Here is a 19,750-nt window from a genome sequence, read left to right on the forward strand (position 1 = left end):
TTTGGATTTTAATTGATGATGACAGTTTGATATATTCATAACTCTTAATGGACCGAAAACAGTGTATCTGGGGTATGGTTAAAACAATGAGAGTCAATAGCTTCTGACGCAATGGGGATGTAGCTCAGTGGTAGAGCGCATGCTTTGCATGTATGAGGCCCCGGGTTCAATCCCCGGCATCTCCATAAGCGTTTTGTCTTTATTACTAAAAATGCGAAAAGGTAGCCAGCATTGGTACGAAATAGCCTGAGGAAAACACCAGAATGTAATGGTGCAAGATCAATTTTACAAATTTATCATTTTTGAAACAGAAATCATATCCAAATCAAAAAGTTCACTTGACGATGAACGTTTTAATAATGAGAGATAATGAGAGGAAAATTGTGCTGACTTTTCTTGCGCATTGTACATAACGAGTTTTTGTCCTCTATACAGTCTGTCACGGCATTACTTTTTGAATGTTAATTCGATATAAACACAGAATTTCTGCTGTACTTGTTACATTGTCTCGTTTCCGCCTAACGCAGAATGTTTTTCCGGTTTTGTAGCACCACGTGGTCCACCGCCATGACACTTGCCCTTGACAAGCGAGTGTACTGAATAGTTATGTCTGTGTCAAAGACTACGGGCGGTAAAACGCTCGACATAGTGAAAAGTCTACCTAGGATTACACTCGCAAACCTCCGACCAAACCCTGGTGCCAAGAAAGATGTAAGTTTGATCTCTTTAACCTGTGAAAGAACAGCGGTCACTTCTGGTCGTAAGGCATGGGATTGGTTTACTAGCCAACTCGTTCCCTTAGTTACCTGTAATTCCAGGTTTACTATTTCGAATCGTCTTCCTGTTGGATGCCATTTGTTTGACTAATCTAACTGAGAAAACGCATCTACGTCTTTATTTTTAAAGACTTGTAAAAATGCGCAAATGTACGGGATTGAGTTGCAATACTACAAGACATGCTAACGTACAGCATCGTCAATGGTAGCTGCACCGGCGCACTAAAGATGCTTTAGCGTTACAAAACAGCGGCGATCACAATCGTTTAATATCTTTGCTCCTCGTGAAAGCCATATATGTATTGTGCCGTAGCTTACAATCTGTATTGCAGGCTTGTCACGGCACAGTGGCAACAACCTCAGATTTGATCACTGGTAAACTTAACTGGTCACTTGAATATAAATGCCCTCATGTCTGGTGTGAAAAAACGTTTGTCTCTCAAGTAGTATAGCTGTCTTAGCTGTTGGACTCAAATATCAGTTAGGGTCACCGTGTAACTAGAAGTCATTTTGATCAGTTTTTTTTTTTTAATGTGTTAATCTCCACCGTCTCTTTTATCAGATTTCTTAAAATAACTGTTAAAATCTAGTGTCAGTTTTTGCTTTTCATGATCACATGAAATACAGTTATATGAACTAGAAGGGAGCTGATCCTAGATCAGCACTCATATGTTACTTGTTTGACACCTCAGAGTAAAATATTAATCGGCTTTAAGGTTATCAATGAACTAAACCACGTATGCTTGCGTAATGTCGTTAAAGACTGGCCTACTTCTGATGAAAGCAGATATTTGCAAAAAAGAAATAGAAACAACAAAAAACTCTGTCCTTTTACAGCTGTTAAGGAGTTCTTTAGACTGAACCAATTTTCGTCTCAAAACTGGAGCGTGGTGTTCAGACCACCTAAAAAAGTGTCTCTCTCCTCTGTCCAGTATGTCTGCGCATATCTGCTATGGAGTTGCTGATGTTTGTGAGGTTTGGTGACATCAGTTCTGATTTAATGTCTCCACACAGGACAAACGGCGGGGTCGCGGCATGCATGGAGGGAGCAAGAGTGGGCGTGGCCACAAAGGTGAGCGCCAGCGCGGGAACCGTCCTCGACTGGGCTTCGAGGGTGGACAGACGCCGTTCTACTTAATCATCCCCAAATACGGTTACAACGAGGGACACAGGTGAGACAGAGCCAGTCACGTCTGCAGATTAACCACAGCCTAAAGGCGATTCGCATGAAAGAGCATGGATTGTTTCCTGCCATGTATTTCCACAACACAGAATGCAGAGACTAAACCACAACCAACTATTTCTACAACACAGCCGAGCATTCTACTCAATCTGAATCACCATAGAAACCGTTTTTTTTGAGAATGAGCTAATGAAGCAGTCACTATATAAGTCAAGCCTCATTTTGTCCAGTTGAGATCTAAACTGTTACAGTGGCTCTCGTTTGGAAAGACATCAGGACCCCCCCTTTCAACCTCCCCTTTCTTTTTCTTCTCCTCCTTTTCACCTGACACATGTGTTTCTTCCTCTCCTCTCGCCCCAGTCGGCGGCCGCAGTACCCTCCCCTGTCCTTACGCAGGCTCCAGCACCTGATTGATTTGGGTCGTCTGGACCCCTCACAGCCCATAGACCTTACTCAGCTGGTCAACTGCCGGGGCGTGACAATCCAGCCACTGAAACGGGACTTTGGGGTACAGCTCGTGGAGGAGGTGGGTGTTTGTATGTTTATGTACTGGAGTTGAGAAAGTCTGTGAATGTATGTGTGTGTCTAGCAGCTTCAAGTTGAATAGGATAGATGTGAGTTGATAGATATATGTACAATTTTAAAAATAGTTGCAGATGACTGAAAAAGACATGAGCCACTGTTTCTTTAAAGGAAGGTGTGTGTGTGTGTGTGTGTGTGTGTGAGTGTATATGTGTGAGAGAGCGTAAAAGAGATTCATCCTTATGTCCGTTCAGTGCAGTGAGTCTCAGTGTCCACAGGGGGGCAAACTTTAGCTTCATTCCACTCTTCCAATTTGAAGTGTTCAAAGGTCGTCAAATTCTGTTTGGTACAAGTGTGTATTTAACCCGTTAACACATGTCTGTATGTGTTTGTCACAGGGAGCTGATCTCTTCTGTGCCAGAGTGAATCTGGAGGTTCAGATTGCGTCTGAGGCAGCTATTGCTGCAGTGGAACGAAACGGTGGTGTGATCACAACCAGTTATTATGACCCCCGCAGTCTTGGTCAGTACATACACACCTGTCTGATGTGTTTTACTTACACGCTATTCACATACACACTCTTATAGACATACAGGGTTAACATAAAATAATATTGTTTCCTTTTTAAAACGTTCCACGGTTTTGCAGTAGTAACTAACGCGTGTGTTTATTTGTTGGTTATTCTAGCGGTCCTCATTAAACCAGTGCCGTTCTTCATGAGCGGGCAGCCTATTCCCAAGCGCATGCTTCCCAGTGAAGATCTCGTGCCGTACTACACCGATCCCAATAACCGCGGTTACCTATGCGACCAGGAGAAAGTGAAGGCTGCGCGTTTAGCACTGGCGCAGAAGTATGGCTACACTTTACCTGACGTCTCCACGGAAACCGCGTGTGAACTCCTCGCGCAGAGGAAAGACCCACGGCAGATCTTCTTCGGTCTGTCGCCCGGCTGGGTAGTAAACTTGGTCGACAAGAAAATCCTTAAACCGACCGATCAGAAAGTGCTGCAGTATTACAACTCGTAATGCTTTCTCGCAGGCAGTGGTTTTGTATGGACACGTGTATATATACCTGTTATATAATATTATTGTTTCTTGTCAACAATAAAATCTCATGGATATATTTTGGTCATTGTCCAAGAATGTATTGCTTTTCCCTTTGTAACACACACACAAACACTCGAGTTCAGGTGCATTTTTATTTATTATGTTGAGGATGACTCAGCTTTAGTTTTGTCGGTGAAAGTGAGCTAATTACCGGCCGATAGCGCATTGTGAGTGTTAATGCGTCGGAGGGAATGGTAGCACGAGCAGGTGAGCGGGAAATAGGAAAAATAAGAACTAGGAGACAGAAAACAGGAACCAGCTGCGTTTGTGTATGTGTGTTTGTATGTGTGTTAAGAGACGACTAAGGCTTCAAAACGTGCTATTACTCACCGGCAGCTGTATCCGGACCTGCATTTTGAAACGACGCGGAACTCCGTAAAACACGACTAGGCCGCGCTACTCAGGCGCGCTCCTGGTTGCACATGAGTAAGTTGTCTCGGGCTGACAGTGACTACACGTTTTCAAAACTGCTCGCCTCTCATCGAGGCAATAGAGCAAACCCATTTCCTGAATATTTTCCAAAGGACGAGTCTAATTTGACGCACTGTACACCAACTCCTGGCATTCTTCAAATTCCACACCTAGTGCCAAATCTACGACATCCCAAAGACAACAGCTCATGTTTCCAGTGCTAGTAAATATTTGTCATAGCATCACCAGCCATTTAGACAGGTCATGATGTAATCCGCTATTCACTTCAGTAGATTATTTTATACATATAAGTGATTCGCATGCATCGGCAATACAGTATTTTGTGTTAGGGTAACTCAACATATAGCTTAATTAATAGATAACAAATATTACAGGAATAATGAAAAATGTGCTTATTTTAAAGGATTATTCGACTGATATTACACATTTGTGATTCTTAGCCGTGTTTTCAGCCCTCATTTGTTTATTTTTTTAAGTCCACTGAAACTTCACCGGGGTCTAAAAATAGCTTACGTTTCATACAGATTGTCATAAGGGACACGGCCTCAGAGTCTCAGCTGCTGCGGCTGACTTTATCGAAGGAAGCACATTTAGTGTGTGTGCACGACGCTGCTCGCGTTGTATAAACCAACCAAACATCTCTCTCTCTCTCTCTACTTTTCTTTTTTTTCTCTACCACTCGCTTTCCTCTGTCGGATGTAGAGATTTTTTGTATGACTTGAAGAGGGAAATACGTGCACAAGCAAGCGCACGCGGTGCCAAATGCGCATTAAATGTCACAGGGGTGCTGAACAAAGCGCCTATCGGTGCGCAACAAAATATGCTACGGTGAAAATATTTTCCAATGTCAACAGAACTGGGCTCATAAATTTGTACCTTCATAATTTGCCTTTAACTAAATACCCGTTGAAACGTCACTCCAATTAATTTAAAGACTAACCATAGCCTGTTCTTGTGCTGAGGTTACTGATGTGGAGACTGACCCAGTCAGTAAAGAACAGTTTGACCAGACATTGCTTCACGCCTTTCAGCACTGCAACTGTGATCCAATAATTAACGGAAAATTCCGGTACCACTTGTTGGTCTGTTTCACCTTTTTGCTGTCGGTCATCTCAAGACAATCTGTACTCATTTAGATGGACAACTGATAGGCGTATGGAGGAGTGCTACGTTAAAATTAATGGCCTCAAGTAATTAACAGTACCCCAGAAACCAACCTTAGCCTGTGGCTGTCTAGAGAGAGGGAGAGAGAGAGAGAGAGAGAGAGAGAGAGAGTGACATCTTGTCACCGACTCATTTTTCATTAGGTTATTTCTGCGCGTGGTAGGCCACAATAGGAGGCGCGGGGATTGTTGGAGGGTGGTTCTCTTGCGCGCATGATGGAGTGTTTTCCTGCCGCCAATAATAAACCGACTCCGCGAGGAGATATTTACATGACTCGAACTGGCAGGAAAAGCGGTCCGAATCCTTTCAGCGTTACTCTCTAAATAAATCAAACTGCAGGAAAGCGAGCGTACAATCACTGTTTATGACAGAACACCAGCGCTTATCTTCAAAGCAGCAGAGAGCCTTCTGAGCGAGCAGAGAATATGACACTGAAAACATGGACCGAAGTGTGTTTGTGTTTGTCTGTGTGCGTGTGTGTGTGTGTGTGTGGTGTATGTGAGAAAAAGACAGAGAGGAGATATATTTAATGTTGAAGTGCTGAAGGCTCTACTGTTGAGTGTTAGACAACGTTGAGTTGGTAAAGTTAATTGAATGATTGGGCAGTTGATGTTTTGCCCTCTTGGATCAGGTGGTAGACATATTTAAGCAGGTCTAATCAGTCAGACTCCAAATTCATTTACATTTGGTCTGATGAAGGAGCTCACAGATAACTCAGTCTTTAATCTAATACATGATATTATCAGTCTCTATCTGACTATATTTTATCTACTGTCTGAGTGGAACCTGTTCTCACTCTCATGATCTAATTAAACACACAAACAGAAGCATGGGACAGAGATCAGCCTTGTCTCAGTCACATTAAACCAACCTCATAGGTTGTAGTACTGTTAATTATTGGAGAGAGAGAGAGAGAGAGAGAGAGAGAGAGAGAGAGAGAGAGAGAGAGAGAGAGAGAGAGAGAGAGAGAGAGAGAAAGTTCATGTCAACACTTAGTTCTACGCCCTAGCCTTTAACCTTTCTAGCACTGAAATTGACCTTTATGGGTTAGTTTGAGCTTTGTGTAATTGTTTGTGTGTGTGTGTGTGTGTGTGTGTGTGTGTGTGTGTGCGCGTGTGTGTGCGCGTGCGTGTGTGTGTGTGTGTGTGTGTGTGTGTGTGTGTGCGCGTATGTATGTGTGTGTGCATGCATGAGTGTGTGTGTGTGTGAGTTTGTGTATATGTGTGTGTGTGTGTGTGTGTGTGTGTGTATGTATGTGTGTGTTACAGAGAGACAGAAAGAGAGAGTTTGTGTCTGTGTCTGCGTGTGAATGTATGCCTTAGGATAAGACCACAGAATACAGTGTGGTATCCTGCTGAGAAATACAGTAGTTGATCATTGTGGCTTGACAATGGCAAGGACAGCCCCAGCTGATAACACTCTTATCACACACACAAAGTGGAATACAATCCAGCATTAGCACTGAATGCTAGTGAGTTATAACCCATTGCACAGCACTTCAAAGCCACCATGTGTACCCTGTTCCCCCTGCCAGGAAAGAAAGAGAAAGAGAGAGAGAGAGAGAGAGAGAGAGAGAGAAGGAGAGACGGGAGACAAGAGCACAGGGGTCAGAAGGACATGACGACCTCAGATGGAACGAGGGTTCTGACCAGGCTCAGAATGGCTCCTGGAGAGAGGGTGTGACAGTCCAAAATTAATCAGAGGTTTATAAATAGATGGCCACGATGAGGTCACCCATCTAATTATTTCTGCATGTTGAATGTACAGGCATTGAAACCCCTGATCTGAGTTAGAATGTCACTATAGTTGGAAAGCTGGCAAGTGCTGCTGTTCTGATTGACAGTGATTCTGAGACAGTCTACATGTGTGTGTGTGTGTGTGTGTGTGTGTGTGTGTATCAGCTTTAGGAGGCGGAGTGTCATTGTGTCTGGCTAATGAGGTCTCTGTAAGCAGAGTACCCACAGGGGGCATGTAATCCCCCCCCCCCCCCCGACCCCCCCGAGTGTGGGAGTTTGCTTATGTGTCTCGAAGGCCAGGCTCCTGTTTGGGTTCGGGGCGTGGAAGGACACAGAGCTCAGACGTAATTGTGTGTTCTTACACACCTGATTAGAGTGGGAGAACAGAATACAGTCAGATGAAGTTTGCCTATCTGATACCACTACCTGCTGGGCCAATACAGTTCTCATATACACACAATACAATGAGCTTTAATTACACACAGTCACATCTCACACAAAGCTTTGACACTGATAAGTCATTGTATGAAAATATATTACCTCTGAGGGAAACAAGGGTGAAATACAGGGTCGCTATGTCTATACAGATCGACACACACACACACACACACATACTGCAGATAGGTTTCATGTCTGTTTCCTTCAGCAGAACCCCTTTCTGATTTCCAAGAGCCAGTGACATCAGAGACACCAAGCAGATATACACACCTCACCTATTTTACACTACGACACACACATAGCACGTTTTTCCTCACTTTTTTTCCACGCGCTCTCACAACGTTTTCCTCTGAATGCCTCGTTTGAGTGACAGCTGCTGAAATACTGGGAACAAAACCACCAGCCGCCAACAAAAGAAGACCTGTCAGTCAAACCACGCTCTGAGTCGAGCCGTCAGACTCCAAACGAATCAGCCTCATTGTGGTCCAGCACAGCAAGTCCAGCAGGTCCATGGTTTGTATATCCTGTTAGTTCCACAGACCCCAGTAATTCCAGGCAGAGTATCCCAGTGAAGATGCTGTGTAGGTGGGAAGAGAGAGGAACTGACGCCTGCCTATCCTCCTGTACACTCCTCAAGGATGTCACAGTAATACTGATTCTGTTGTGCTCAGTCTCATATATGACTGCTGTCTAATACAATAGAACATTGTGTTCAGGACAATCCCCATTCACTCAGCACAGAAGCTATTCAACAGCACACAATCAACTATGGGATTACCACATTCCAAGAGATATGAGCTAATACACACACACACACACACACACACACAATTTCAGAGGGGTAGTAACATTTGTATGGTTCAGTGGTAATTATTATCAAATTTCATAATAAAATTTACAGTGAAAATGTGAAAAGCAGCATTATGACAATAGAGTTAATTGAGTGCTTTTCCTGTCAATGCAATTTGAGGATGCTTAAAAATTAAATATAAGGTAAGCTGCTTAAAATCAGCAAAACTTTGCTGCATCATTTTGTGCGTTCAAACAGAGAACACGTCCTCAAACAGAGAGCAAGTCAACCGAAACTAACGTTATTGTATTCGTGCTGAGCCGCTCGAGCTAATTAACTAACCCCATTAGCGCTCTTAACGGCAGCGCGCGGCCGGTGTGCGCTTTCACGCGCGGATGTGAATTCCACACTTAAATCTAACAAAGCGTGAACAACTCGAGTTTTCAGATGAAAAACAAAACAATCATTTATTAGCGTAAACGGGCACTGATGTATAAGCAGTAATGTGTATTGGTATCCTTTCGTTTCTCGTCCTTAAAATGTAAATTGTACAACACAAGAAGTGTATTCCCAGTTTATAGGCTGTGTTCACTGGATTTGGTCATTCATATTTTTGTGTATTTTAACGTTTATTGCGATGAATAAGCAGTTGATCCAAATAAAACCATATAAAATCCATATAAAACGTGTGAAAAAAACTAAATCTAATTTCATGGGGAGAAAAAAGGAGAAAAGTACGTAACAATAAAATTTGGTTGTAAAAAGAAGAAATGTTTTATTATTTCTGACCAAATCACGGACCTCAGCCCTTTCTCATTCTCTAATGATAAATCTAATACGATTTTACTGGCATTTAAGGTGAAACGTTTCCACTGAGACCGCAGATGATGAAACGCTTTATATCATATTGATAACTGTTAATTTCGTTGTATATTAACAAAAACATGTGATGTCATTTTACTACATGGTTAAGAAATATATATATTTCTTAAATAAAGACGTATTTAAATGTCATGGGCTGAAAAACGATTCCTGTGTCATAAAAATCGGGCTAATCTACTTTAACAAGATTTCGTAAATCTTTAAAGTTCCTTTCGGCATTTCATCATAATTGTTCATGGAAGATCAAATTAGGCTCCACTTAACAAATACTCAATCATCTCCAGACTCATGGGTCTGACGATAAAACGTTGGGCTCGACTTCAATTCGATTACTCCAGTATCATTAGACAGTCTAACGTGTATTATTCTTAAATCGTATCGATTAACGAACACTCGTCTCTGCTTTGTCAGAGGTTTCGCTGTGCCCGACGCGAAGACTAGGCAGACCAGAGATAAAAATCTCTGACATTGATCACTCCGTCATTGAATTAGCTGCGAGGCCAGTTCTAAATGGCCGAGTCTGTTTGATCAAGGTGTCAAATCGTTCCATGATTCTATTGTGACTACCATAGTTCTGTGCCCGACAACCCACGAGTCTCACACAATGCAACGGCAACAGGTGCATTATAGACATGCCCGGGGAGAAGGAAAGAATTCCACTGTGATTATGGTGGTCGCACTCTAACTTGATCCATTGGAAAGTGAAAGCAGTGCAACGGTATTCTTTATTACCAAGGAATCGCATTTAAACACACAAAATCAGGCAGGGAGGTCAGACACGTCATGACAGAGAAATACATCTTTCACAAACGTGTATTGGAAGCAACCTTGTCACTAAAAGACCTACACAACCATGAGTGTTTGCATTTTATAACTGACTGTGCTAAAAGAGTTCCTCTAGGCGCGAACAAGGTCGTATAAATAAACACTTTGCGATTTGTGTTTCTCTGATACCTCAGGGTTTCCTTCCGTGTCGTCTTAGGTTTCCGTGCGCAATCATATCATTGCCGAAAACACGGGACTAACAAAAACAGTTTCTAACTCCGGTCTCCATCACCGCCACCCACTCTACAATCTCACATTCATCTTTCATTTCGGGGAATTTGTAAAGGGACATATACCTGTCATCAGCTGGGCTATGATATCGCACTTTTTCAGGGGCCCCAGACTGAGGGGGGGGAAAAAACCCTTTACATTCGCTTTCCGTGCAAGAGAGGCGGCGACCCGACCAGCGCTTGCCTTTGTGTTTGAGACCGAGTGTTCATGAACTCTTATCTAAGGGTCGAGGGGTCATGGACAAATATTTGTGCGTCCAGTCGATGCTAGAATGACTGTGCCTTGTTCTTGACGCGCCCGCGCGTGTATCTCCTTGTGTGTGTGTGTGTGTGTTCCAAAATTCTCTAATTGTCTCAGTACAAAATGATCGTAATCATTCGTCTGGGCTCTTTCTCTGGTCTTTTGTTTGCTGAGATTCTGGTAGTACTTTGTGTGGTAACGTAACCATACAGACTCACAGTTCGTCCTGGCAAAGTTTTTAAGCAAAAGAGGGCCTGCGCTGGCAGTTTTGAACAGAATAACACAGACACCCTTTTACTTAAAATTAACTTGCTCTGAGTACAATTTGATCATGTTATAAAGCTGTGCTAAAACGACTCTCAGATATAAATTTTGAATAAAGTCGCTCTAGTGAATCTAATCGTTTCTTTCATTGTGCACAAAGGACATTAGTCGATAAGAGGCTGACACTGGTAGTGAACTTGAGATGTTTGACTTGCTTTATTCAAACTGAGATGTTCAGAGACTTGGGAATATATGTCATGGTTGATGGTGTACTTTGACATCGAGTTCATGATCATTTTGAGTTTGAAGTCTTTTTCTGTTTTTGATCTGGATTATCGATCACGGCGGGGGCACGGGAGTTATCACTTAGGTGGGAAACCACTCAAGACTCACACCTTAAATCCACTCCTCTGCTCACTCATTGGTCCGCGAGCCCCTTAAAGCCTCTCTGTATCTCCGACAGCGTCACGAGATAATTTGGAGTAAATCAGAAGACACAGTACCATGTACTTCGAAAGGATGATTCCAAGCCTTGAGACGGGCGCCACTAGGGCGATGTTTGATGGCGACCAGTACGCACCACAGCAGCCCGAAATACCGGTGCGGGCTAACTCCCCGGGCTCGGGTCCCTCCAGTCCGGCATCCGCGGAATCCGAGTTAAGCTGCTCGAGCCCGGAGGCCAAACCCACGGCGGAGACACGCGTTCGAAGGCCTTTGAATGCGTTCATCATCTGGACGAAGGAGGAACGCAGACGCCTCGCGCAGCTCAACCCAGACCTCGAGAACACTGACCTAAGCAAAATTCTCGGTAAGTTAAAAAAAAAAAAAATGTCTGACGCATTCACGCACACACACGCACACACACATGCACACATGCAAACTTTTTTTTTAAAAAAAAAATCCGTTTACTGACACATTCATTTATGATGCTATAATTTTCATATTCTTAAGATATGTAAATTAATGTGTATTGTCATTGTGTGAGTGTTATAACGTATTTATAACTAAACTTATGCTCTTTCTGTGTTTGTACAGGTAAGACATGGAAGGCTATGTCACTGGCAGAAAAGCGTCCATACATGCAGGAAGCGGAGCGACTAAGGGTCCAGCACAGCATCGACCATCCCAACTACAAATACCGCCCCCGACGCCGAAAGCACAGCAAGAGGAACAGCAAGACCCCCCCGAATGAAACCCCCCTATCACACAATACCTATCACCTAAACTACATGTTCCAGAGCCAAGGCCCCCAAAACACATACTCTCACCCAGCTTCGCACATGTTCACTAGGTCATACACACTTCCACACAGCCCAGGTTTCCAGAACCTGCCCACAAATGGAGCAGCCTTCCCAAACGGTGCGCCACTTCAGAACGGAGTGACGTTTTCTTGCCCCTCTGCGGCGTACCCTCCATTGGCCGTGTACCCGACAGAGCAGTCTCTGTACTACAACTCCCATCATGCCTTGCAGCAGAACAGCACAGAGCACAATGGCTGGAAGGAGACGGGTGCATGCGGGTGTGTGTTGTGCACAAGTGGGCCATCATTGGAGTTTTACCTGGAGCAAGCAAGAGTGGACATGTTAGACCAACTAGACCGTAGTGAATTTGACCAGTACCTCATCCCAGCTCAATCTAAAGACCAACAGTGACCACAAACTGACCACAAGCTGACCACGTACTGACCTGATTACCTCATTTACAGACTGCAAAAAGCACAGAAAGTCTCACCAACAATCCTGTCTCCCTTTTGTTGTTGTTGTTGTTGTTGTATAAGCTATGCAGTGAAAATGTACATAAATAGAAGTATTTATTTAAAGTATTTAAAATTTTCAAAGCTGATGCTGTCAGAAGACAGTACATTTCTGCAGGTGCCTGCTGGTATTTTTTTTAACTGTATGTTTCAGTTGTTTACAATTTGTAACGAATCTGTCATCTGAGCCTCTGACAATAAAAATGATAAAAAGTAACTCTTGTTTTTGAATGTTTATTTTTCACTTTTCACTCATCTAGGGAAAACGGGATGTACTCTGACTACAGAAATCCAAGACGTGACAAAAAACAAAGCAAAAAAAAAACCCTTGCCATGTTAAGCAAAATCAGTATCTCATGACAAATGGTAAAGTTTACAGCTGTGTGCATATGTCTAACCCAAACCAGTTTCAGAGGATTCTGAGGGCAATGAAATGTCCCCTTGAAACAGCCCAACCTCTACTGATTTCTGGGTAGAACCAATAACAGGCCTGAAACCCTAAAACCTCAGGTCTGTTGTACAACTCACTCGCCGTGAAAATCACTGTGTGTGTGTGTGTTTGTGTGTGTGTGTGCGTGTGTGCATGCGAAGGTGTGTGTGTGTATGTTGAACCCACCGGTTACTAAACATTTCCACTTAACACACTCAGTTCAATACATCTGGTGCATTTTACGAAAAGTCCTCTGACCTTCTCCCTTTCTCTCTTTAATGGAAGGAATCTCTGGCATTCAAAGATTGATTTATGAAATATAAAACAGGTAGAAGGGAAACAAGAACTTCGGAATGCCAAAATATTGATTTCTAAATAACCGATGTTTGCATTTAAAATTTTTAAAATTCGTCCAATATTTGTCAATATTTCAAATTCTTTAGATTCTTATGGACTAAAATTAGATTTTCCTTCTCTTTCACATAAGCAGCAAGGTCAAAGATTGCTTCCTGTTTGATGAAGTCAGTGCATCCTGGATAAAAGTTGTGGCCATAGAGATCCTCAAACTCCGAGGATAAACATTTAGTGATCTGTTTAGGAAACTTTTATAGAACAATGTTATAGCAATGCTAAAAGAAGGAGAGAGGATGGTTCAGGCCAACCAACGAAGAGAGGAGAAGAGAATGTCAGCCAGGAAAACAAAAATGTGTTTTTCTTTTACAGCAACGGATAAAGAAACACAAAGGAAGAGGAGGAGACCTCCATAAAACAATACTAAAGCAGTGAGAACAAGAGAGAGAGAGAGAGATGGTGTGTGTGTGTGTGAGAGAGAGAGATACAGAGAGCGAGAGAGAGAGAGAGATACAGAGAGAAAGAGAGACAGAGAGATACAGCGAGAGAAAGAGGGAGAGAGAGAGATACAGAGAGAAAGAGAGACAGAGAGATACAGCGAGAGAAAGAGGGAGAGAGAGAGATACAGAGAGAAAGAGAGACAGAGAGATACAGCGAGAGAGAGGGAGAGGGGGGGGAGAGAGAGAGAGAGAGACAGAGAGAAAGAGAGAAAGAGAGAGAGAGAGAGAGAGAGAGACAGAGAGAGACAGAGACAGAGACAGAGAGACAGAGAGGGACTTGTGAGTGCCGAGGGTAGATTTGCAAATTTCTTGTTTCTGTGTTAACATTAAAACTATGTTATTAGGTCAGGTCCACTCGTGTTAGATTTGTCTGGACATGTTGTGTGTGTATGTGAGCATGTACAGCAGAGGCAGAACGGTGAAGCCAAATGTTGACTTAGCTCTTAGTATTAGATGTTGATGAATTACTGGTTAACGGAACTATCAATCAACTGTAACAGGTTCAAAAAGCGCATTAGGGAAGTTCTGCTAATCACAAAGTGTGTGCGTGTGTGCATGTGTGTGTGCATGTGCATGTGTATGTGTGTGTGTGTGTGTGTGTGTGTGTGTGTGAGAGAGAGAGAGAGAGAGAGAGAGAGAGAGAGAGAGAGAGAGAGAGATGATAGATGCCAGGAGAATGGAAATAAAATGGGTAGATATTTGGGTTTTGATAAGGAAATCTTTTCTTTTCACCAGGCAGGCCTATTTATAGATCACATTGATTCATTGTGACTGCGTGGTGGTGTGTTACAAAGGAAAGTAACTGAGACTGAGTCTAATCTTACGACTTCAAAATCAAACACCGTAAATGTAACAGAAAGACTAAGGACATACATTCTAATTTTCCCCAAAGTATACATCAGGTTCAGACTTGTCTACTGACAAACGTTGAAAAAAAAAAAAAGTTGAAAAGAAGAAGGTTAAACAGCTGCAACACAGAACCTGATCATTAGAAGAAGAAAACACTTCCTTTGCCCATGAAATAAACAAATAAACAAAAAAATAAACATATAAAAGTGAGAAGTGCATGAGCTGCAGTAAATGTAAATAAGGACAAAGTCTTTCCACTCCAGAAGCCCTGTGGGGATCTATCATTTTAACTCAGATTTAAAAATTGTATAAATAATTTATATACTAATTTATATTGAATCATAATTTCTCTTCAATCTTCTTGTGTGAGTGAATGTTAATATGGATGTATACTAACATGTGTGTTAACATGTGCATGTATGTGAGCAAGTAATTAGAAATAATTAAAATAGATGTGTGAGTGTGTAAGCGTGTGTGTTTGTGTGTGTGTGTGCCTGTGTGTGTTTGTGTGTGTGGGTGTGTGTGTGTGGATCAGTTGTTTGAGGTGTTTGTTCCAGAGATGATGTGCTGGTATTGATGTGACATTATCAGGCAGAGTTAATGAGTGATTGACCAGTTAACACACTCAGCTACACACACACACACACACAGACACAGAGAGAGAGAGCGAGAAAGAGAGAGAAAGAGAGAGAGAGAGAGAGCAGAAGAGACAGAGAGGGGGAGAAAGAGAGAGAGAGAGAGAGAGAGAAAGAGAGAAAGAGAGAGAGAGAGAGGGAGAGAGAGAGCAGAAGAGACAGAGAGGGGGAGAAAGAGAGAGAGAGAGAGAGAGAGAAAGAGAGAAAGAGAGAGAGAGAGAGAGAGAGAGAGCAGAAGAGACAGAGAGGGGGAGAAAGAGTTTAAGAGAGCAAGATTGGCATCACTCTGTGTTAATGCAACCTCTCCAGCATTCATCTCTCTGTATTCCTCAGTGTGTGTATGTGTGTGTCTATGTAAATGTGTATGTGTGTGTGTGTGTGTGTGTGTGTGTGTGTTTGATACAGAGAGAGAGAGAGAGAGAGAGAGAGTAGGGCCATTATTTCTTGATTTTTCACACTTCTGAGTCAAAAAAAAGACACCCCTCAGGAAAATGGACAGAAACAGTTTCCCGCAGACACCGCTGACATGTGTGTGTGTGTGTGTGTGTGTGTGTGTGTGTGTGTGTGTGTGTCTGTGTCTGTGTGTGTCTGTGTCTGTGTGTGTTTGTGTGTGTGTGTGTGTCCTTCCCTTTGATCTCCATGGAATTTTTATGCCTTTGACTGACCTGAGGCTAAGAGGTGAAAACACTGTATCTGTGTGTGTGTGTGTGTGAGTGTGTGTGTGTTTGATAAAGAGAAAGAGTAGGGCCTTTATTTCCATACAGTGTGACTGACTGAAGAATTGAATCAGTCACTTAACAAATCACTCCTACTTTCTCCACTACCCCCCCCCCTCCCCTCCCCAGATCACCTTTGCATTCTCTGGCACACTCAGTCAAGTCTAGTCTTAGTCTAGTACTTCTTTTGAGATTAACACAAGTCTGCTTAAAATCCTTTGTGACTCCCGCTTTCTCCACATGAATAGAATAGCTTACAGTCACTGTAAGTTTTCCCTCAAACTTTCATTTAGTCACAAACAGTGGAGTCTGACTCAGTCCACATGGGAGGAATTCCCTCATTACAGCTTTAGTTTAAATTAAGGCTTCAACACAAATGACTCACCTACCGGTATCATTAACGAGGAATTTAAGTGTGCAGGAAAAGGCACCCATGCTTTCCAGTTAGTGTAAAGAAAACCAAAAACAAAAAAAAAACCTGGACAGGACATTGTGATGCACGCTGTTCCTATACCGGCCGGGGTTTTAATCATTTTCTGTCAGAATTACGTGTCTTTACGTTCCTGAATCTTATTCTGATTCATGTGCTGTTCTGTGAGTCAGCAACTGACTTGGCACAGTTTTGAAGATCCTTCCTTTATGAGAAGTATGGTGTATCAGACGTTGCGTAAGTCTTCTTAGGAAACGTAAAGAAGGCCTAAGGTCCAGTCACTCTGCATCAGTAATATATAGTAATACACAGTAATATATAGTGTTACAATGTACAGTATTAGTTCTGTCCTATTAAAGAGAGAGAACTGTAATCGGATTGGGTTGTAGTTCCATGAAACTCCATCAGAGGGCGCTGTTCTGACCAAGCCATGAAAATAAGTAGGGTACATCATTTTTCCAGAATAAGGTTTCCAGAATATATGATCACATCAGGACACTTTTGGCACAGTTCTCTCTTGGAATTGCTATCTCTCTTTGGGCTCAGCTATGCTACTAAACAGCCCATTATAAAAAAAATGTGTAATTAGTGAGTTTTTAAAGATAAGGTCATGGGTGAGTTCTGTAAAAAAAACAAAAAAAAAAAACTAATCTGGCCTGCATACGTTCAGTAAATAAATGTTTATTCATCCTGATCTGATACATATCTAATGTATAATATAAGCATGAATTCAGAGCCACGTTAGTTAAAGGCCCCCTCTTATTTTTTTCCCTTGAGAACCACTGACCCTAAAATCTTAAAATTCTCTCTCTTTTCCCCATACCAGTCGTAAGCAGTACACCTATCAGCTTTCTGACAAATTTATTCCAGACAATTATTAGATCTCAGAAGGGGGCATTTTGAGAGCTGTTAAACTAACCAAGAGAAAAAGTTTGTTCTCAAAGGTTCAGAACACACACACACACACACACACAAATACACATGCACACACACAGACACACACACAGACACACATGTACGCACTGTTTTACCATCTAAACTCCATGACCTATATAAATGATTCAACCGGACCACAGAAAACTTGTGAGAAATTAATTTTGGAGAAAGGCATTATGTAAGCAGAAGAGACAGGCCTTTATCTCCCCATCTAGAGATTAACACAAACCCAGATTAAAGGGATGGGTGTTCAGAGTGATGGAATGATAGATTAAAAAAAATAAGACATGAGGAAAAATAGCACAGAAATATTGATCGTTTTGTTTGTGGTTTTTTGCTTGTTTGTGTGTGTGTGTGTGTGTGTGTGTGTGTGTGTGTGTGTGCGTATGTGTGTGTGTGTGTGTTGTAAATCTAAGTTCTAAAGGAAACGGCGTGTGTATAGTGAGGGTTGATGGAGGTTCAGAATGCCAGTGCTTCCTTTAACATAGATAAATAAATAAAGATATAAAGCAAAGAGCTGAACTGCAGGTTCCCATTTCCTCTCTGGCCCTGCTGCTGCTGCACGAACCCCGTTCACACACACACACGCACACACACACACACACACGCACACACACGCACACACACGCACACACACGCACACACGCACACACGCACACGCACACGCACACGCACACGCACACGCACACACACAAACAAACACACACACACACACACACACTCACACACACACACACTCACACACACACACTCACACACACACACACATACATACACACACACACACACTCACACACACACACACATACACACACACATACATACATACATACACTGCTCTTGAGCGGTTACTGGATGACTGACGTGAAATGTGTGGGGGATTTCCCTATTTAATGGATTTAAACAAGATTAATTTTGCTGAGAAAAAAACCCCAAAACAAAGCAAGATTAACATCAAAGCAGAATTTTTACAGGATTACATACGAGTAACACAAGCTTTTTTATTATTAAAAAGATGAATTAATTCGAACCATAATCAAATTCTTGTTTCAACTTTATAAACTTAAAAAAAAAAAAAAGTTTTATGAGCTCGTGAAACCAGTCTTCAAATCTTTTCTAATTCTTGCTATACAAGTTTGTTTAGTAAATTTATAAACATTTTAAGTAAAATTATAAATGTGTGTGCTCATTTTATGTTTTTTTTTTTAAGTTATTACAACAGGTCACACGCTGAGATCAGATCTGAGGGCGTGTACAGTGTGTGTGTGTGTGTGTGTGTGTGTGTGTGTGTGTGTGTGTGTTGAACTGTTGGGTGACATTTTGAGGTAGGAGTCCAAACGGGAGGTGAAATGCTTGATCCGTTTCCGTTAACTCTCAATACAGTAAGTCATGTAATCTAAATACTGATCTCCTAACTCCTCTGTGTAAATGCTGTGTGTTAGTGCGTTTAATGGGAAACACATTTATTGGGGAATAAAGTTAGTGCGTTTATTGGGTCATAAACTGCTTGTCATTTTTAAATATTCGAAATATTGTTAACTTATCTAGAACATCGTTGACAGAACAATGCATTTCAATTATGTGTACTGTACATTTCTCAAGGTGGGTAAGGGATAAATGTGTGGTTGTTTGTTAGTATGTTTGTTTGCTCTGTGTGTGTATGTGTCTATGTCTGTGTGTGTGTGTGTGTGTGTGTTTGTGTGTGTGTGTGTGCGCCTGCATGCGCTGGAAGGACACACTGACTTGGGAATGTCTCGGGAATGTCTGGTGCTCAGAGTGTAACCCGGTCGCTGTATTTATTGTTGTTGTAGGGCAGGGTTGCCAGATTGGGCCTGTGCTGTGCTGATAGCGGCTGTGTTATTGTAAGGCCACAAGGCCATCAGATAAGGCGTTACCGCGGCGATAAGGCCTGTTTGGGATGGTACTGAGCCAGAGCCTTCAAACCCCATGAGAGCTCTGTTCAAGGGCCACCCCCCTTGCCAAACTAACACACACACACCCATTCATATAACTAAACACACATTCAGTGATATACGTGTATATACACTGAGATGTACACATCCCACCAGACACATACAATCATGCTTGTGAGAGACATATTTCACTTTGTCCTTAAGTGAGTGTTTGTACGTTTATGTGTGTGTGTGTGTGTGTGTGTGTGTGTGTGTGTGTGTGGGAGAGAGAGAGAAACAGTGAGAGTGTGCGTGAGTGTGTGTTTGAGTGACAGGTTCTTTATCTATAAAGAGATCTGTAGGGAAGCTGGTCACCTGACCCACACAAGGAAGTTAGTGTTAGAGGCCAAAATGTGGAATCACTTCTCGTTAATTGTGTGTGTCTGTGTGTGTGTCTTTGTGTGTGTGTTTATGCTTTGGCTATGGATTCTATAATGTAGGTATTTTAAGGGCAGTTGAGTTGTTCTTTGATGAGGTTACCCTGGGCTATATTAACCAACATAACTCTAACAATGCAATCTCTCTCTCTCTCTCTCTCTCTCTCTCTCTCTCTCTCTCCCTCCCTGAATGTCTGAATGTGAAATCATGAGTGTTATTCTGGATATTCTT

General features: G+C 42.3%; 2 protein-coding genes and 1 non-coding gene across 3 annotated transcripts; all 3 read left to right on the plus strand.

Annotated features, from left to right (window-relative positions):
• Window positions 1-113: 113 nt before the first annotated feature.
• trnaa-ugc (transfer RNA alanine (anticodon UGC)) lies at window positions 114-185 on the plus strand. Its single transcript has one exon. It is a non-coding gene; the product is annotated as a tRNA-Ala (tRNA).
• Window positions 186-573: 388 nt separating this feature from the next.
• On the plus strand, window positions 574-3,603 carry mrpl15 (mitochondrial ribosomal protein L15). Its single transcript, XM_030780556.1, has 5 exons — window positions 574-711; window positions 1,791-1,948; window positions 2,320-2,485; window positions 2,880-3,003; window positions 3,169-3,603. The coding sequence occupies exons 1-5, from the start codon at window positions 607-609 to the stop codon at window positions 3,504-3,506; spliced, it is 891 nt and encodes a 296-aa protein (XP_030636416.1). The 5' UTR covers window positions 574-606; the 3' UTR covers window positions 3,507-3,603.
• Window positions 3,604-11,093: 7,490 nt separating this feature from the next.
• Window positions 11,094-12,241, plus strand: sox32 (SRY-box transcription factor 32). Its single transcript, XM_030779167.1, has 2 exons — window positions 11,094-11,397; window positions 11,625-12,241. Exons 1-2 carry the CDS (start codon window positions 11,094-11,096, stop codon window positions 12,239-12,241), a joined length of 921 nt encoding a protein of 306 aa, XP_030635027.1.
• The last annotated feature ends 7,509 nt before the right edge of the window (window positions 12,242-19,750 follow it).

Source organism: Chanos chanos, chromosome 7 (genome assembly GCF_902362185.1).
Source record: "Chanos chanos chromosome 7, fChaCha1.1, whole genome shotgun sequence".
Lineage (NCBI taxonomy): Eukaryota > Metazoa > Chordata > Actinopteri > Gonorynchiformes > Chanidae > Chanos > Chanos chanos.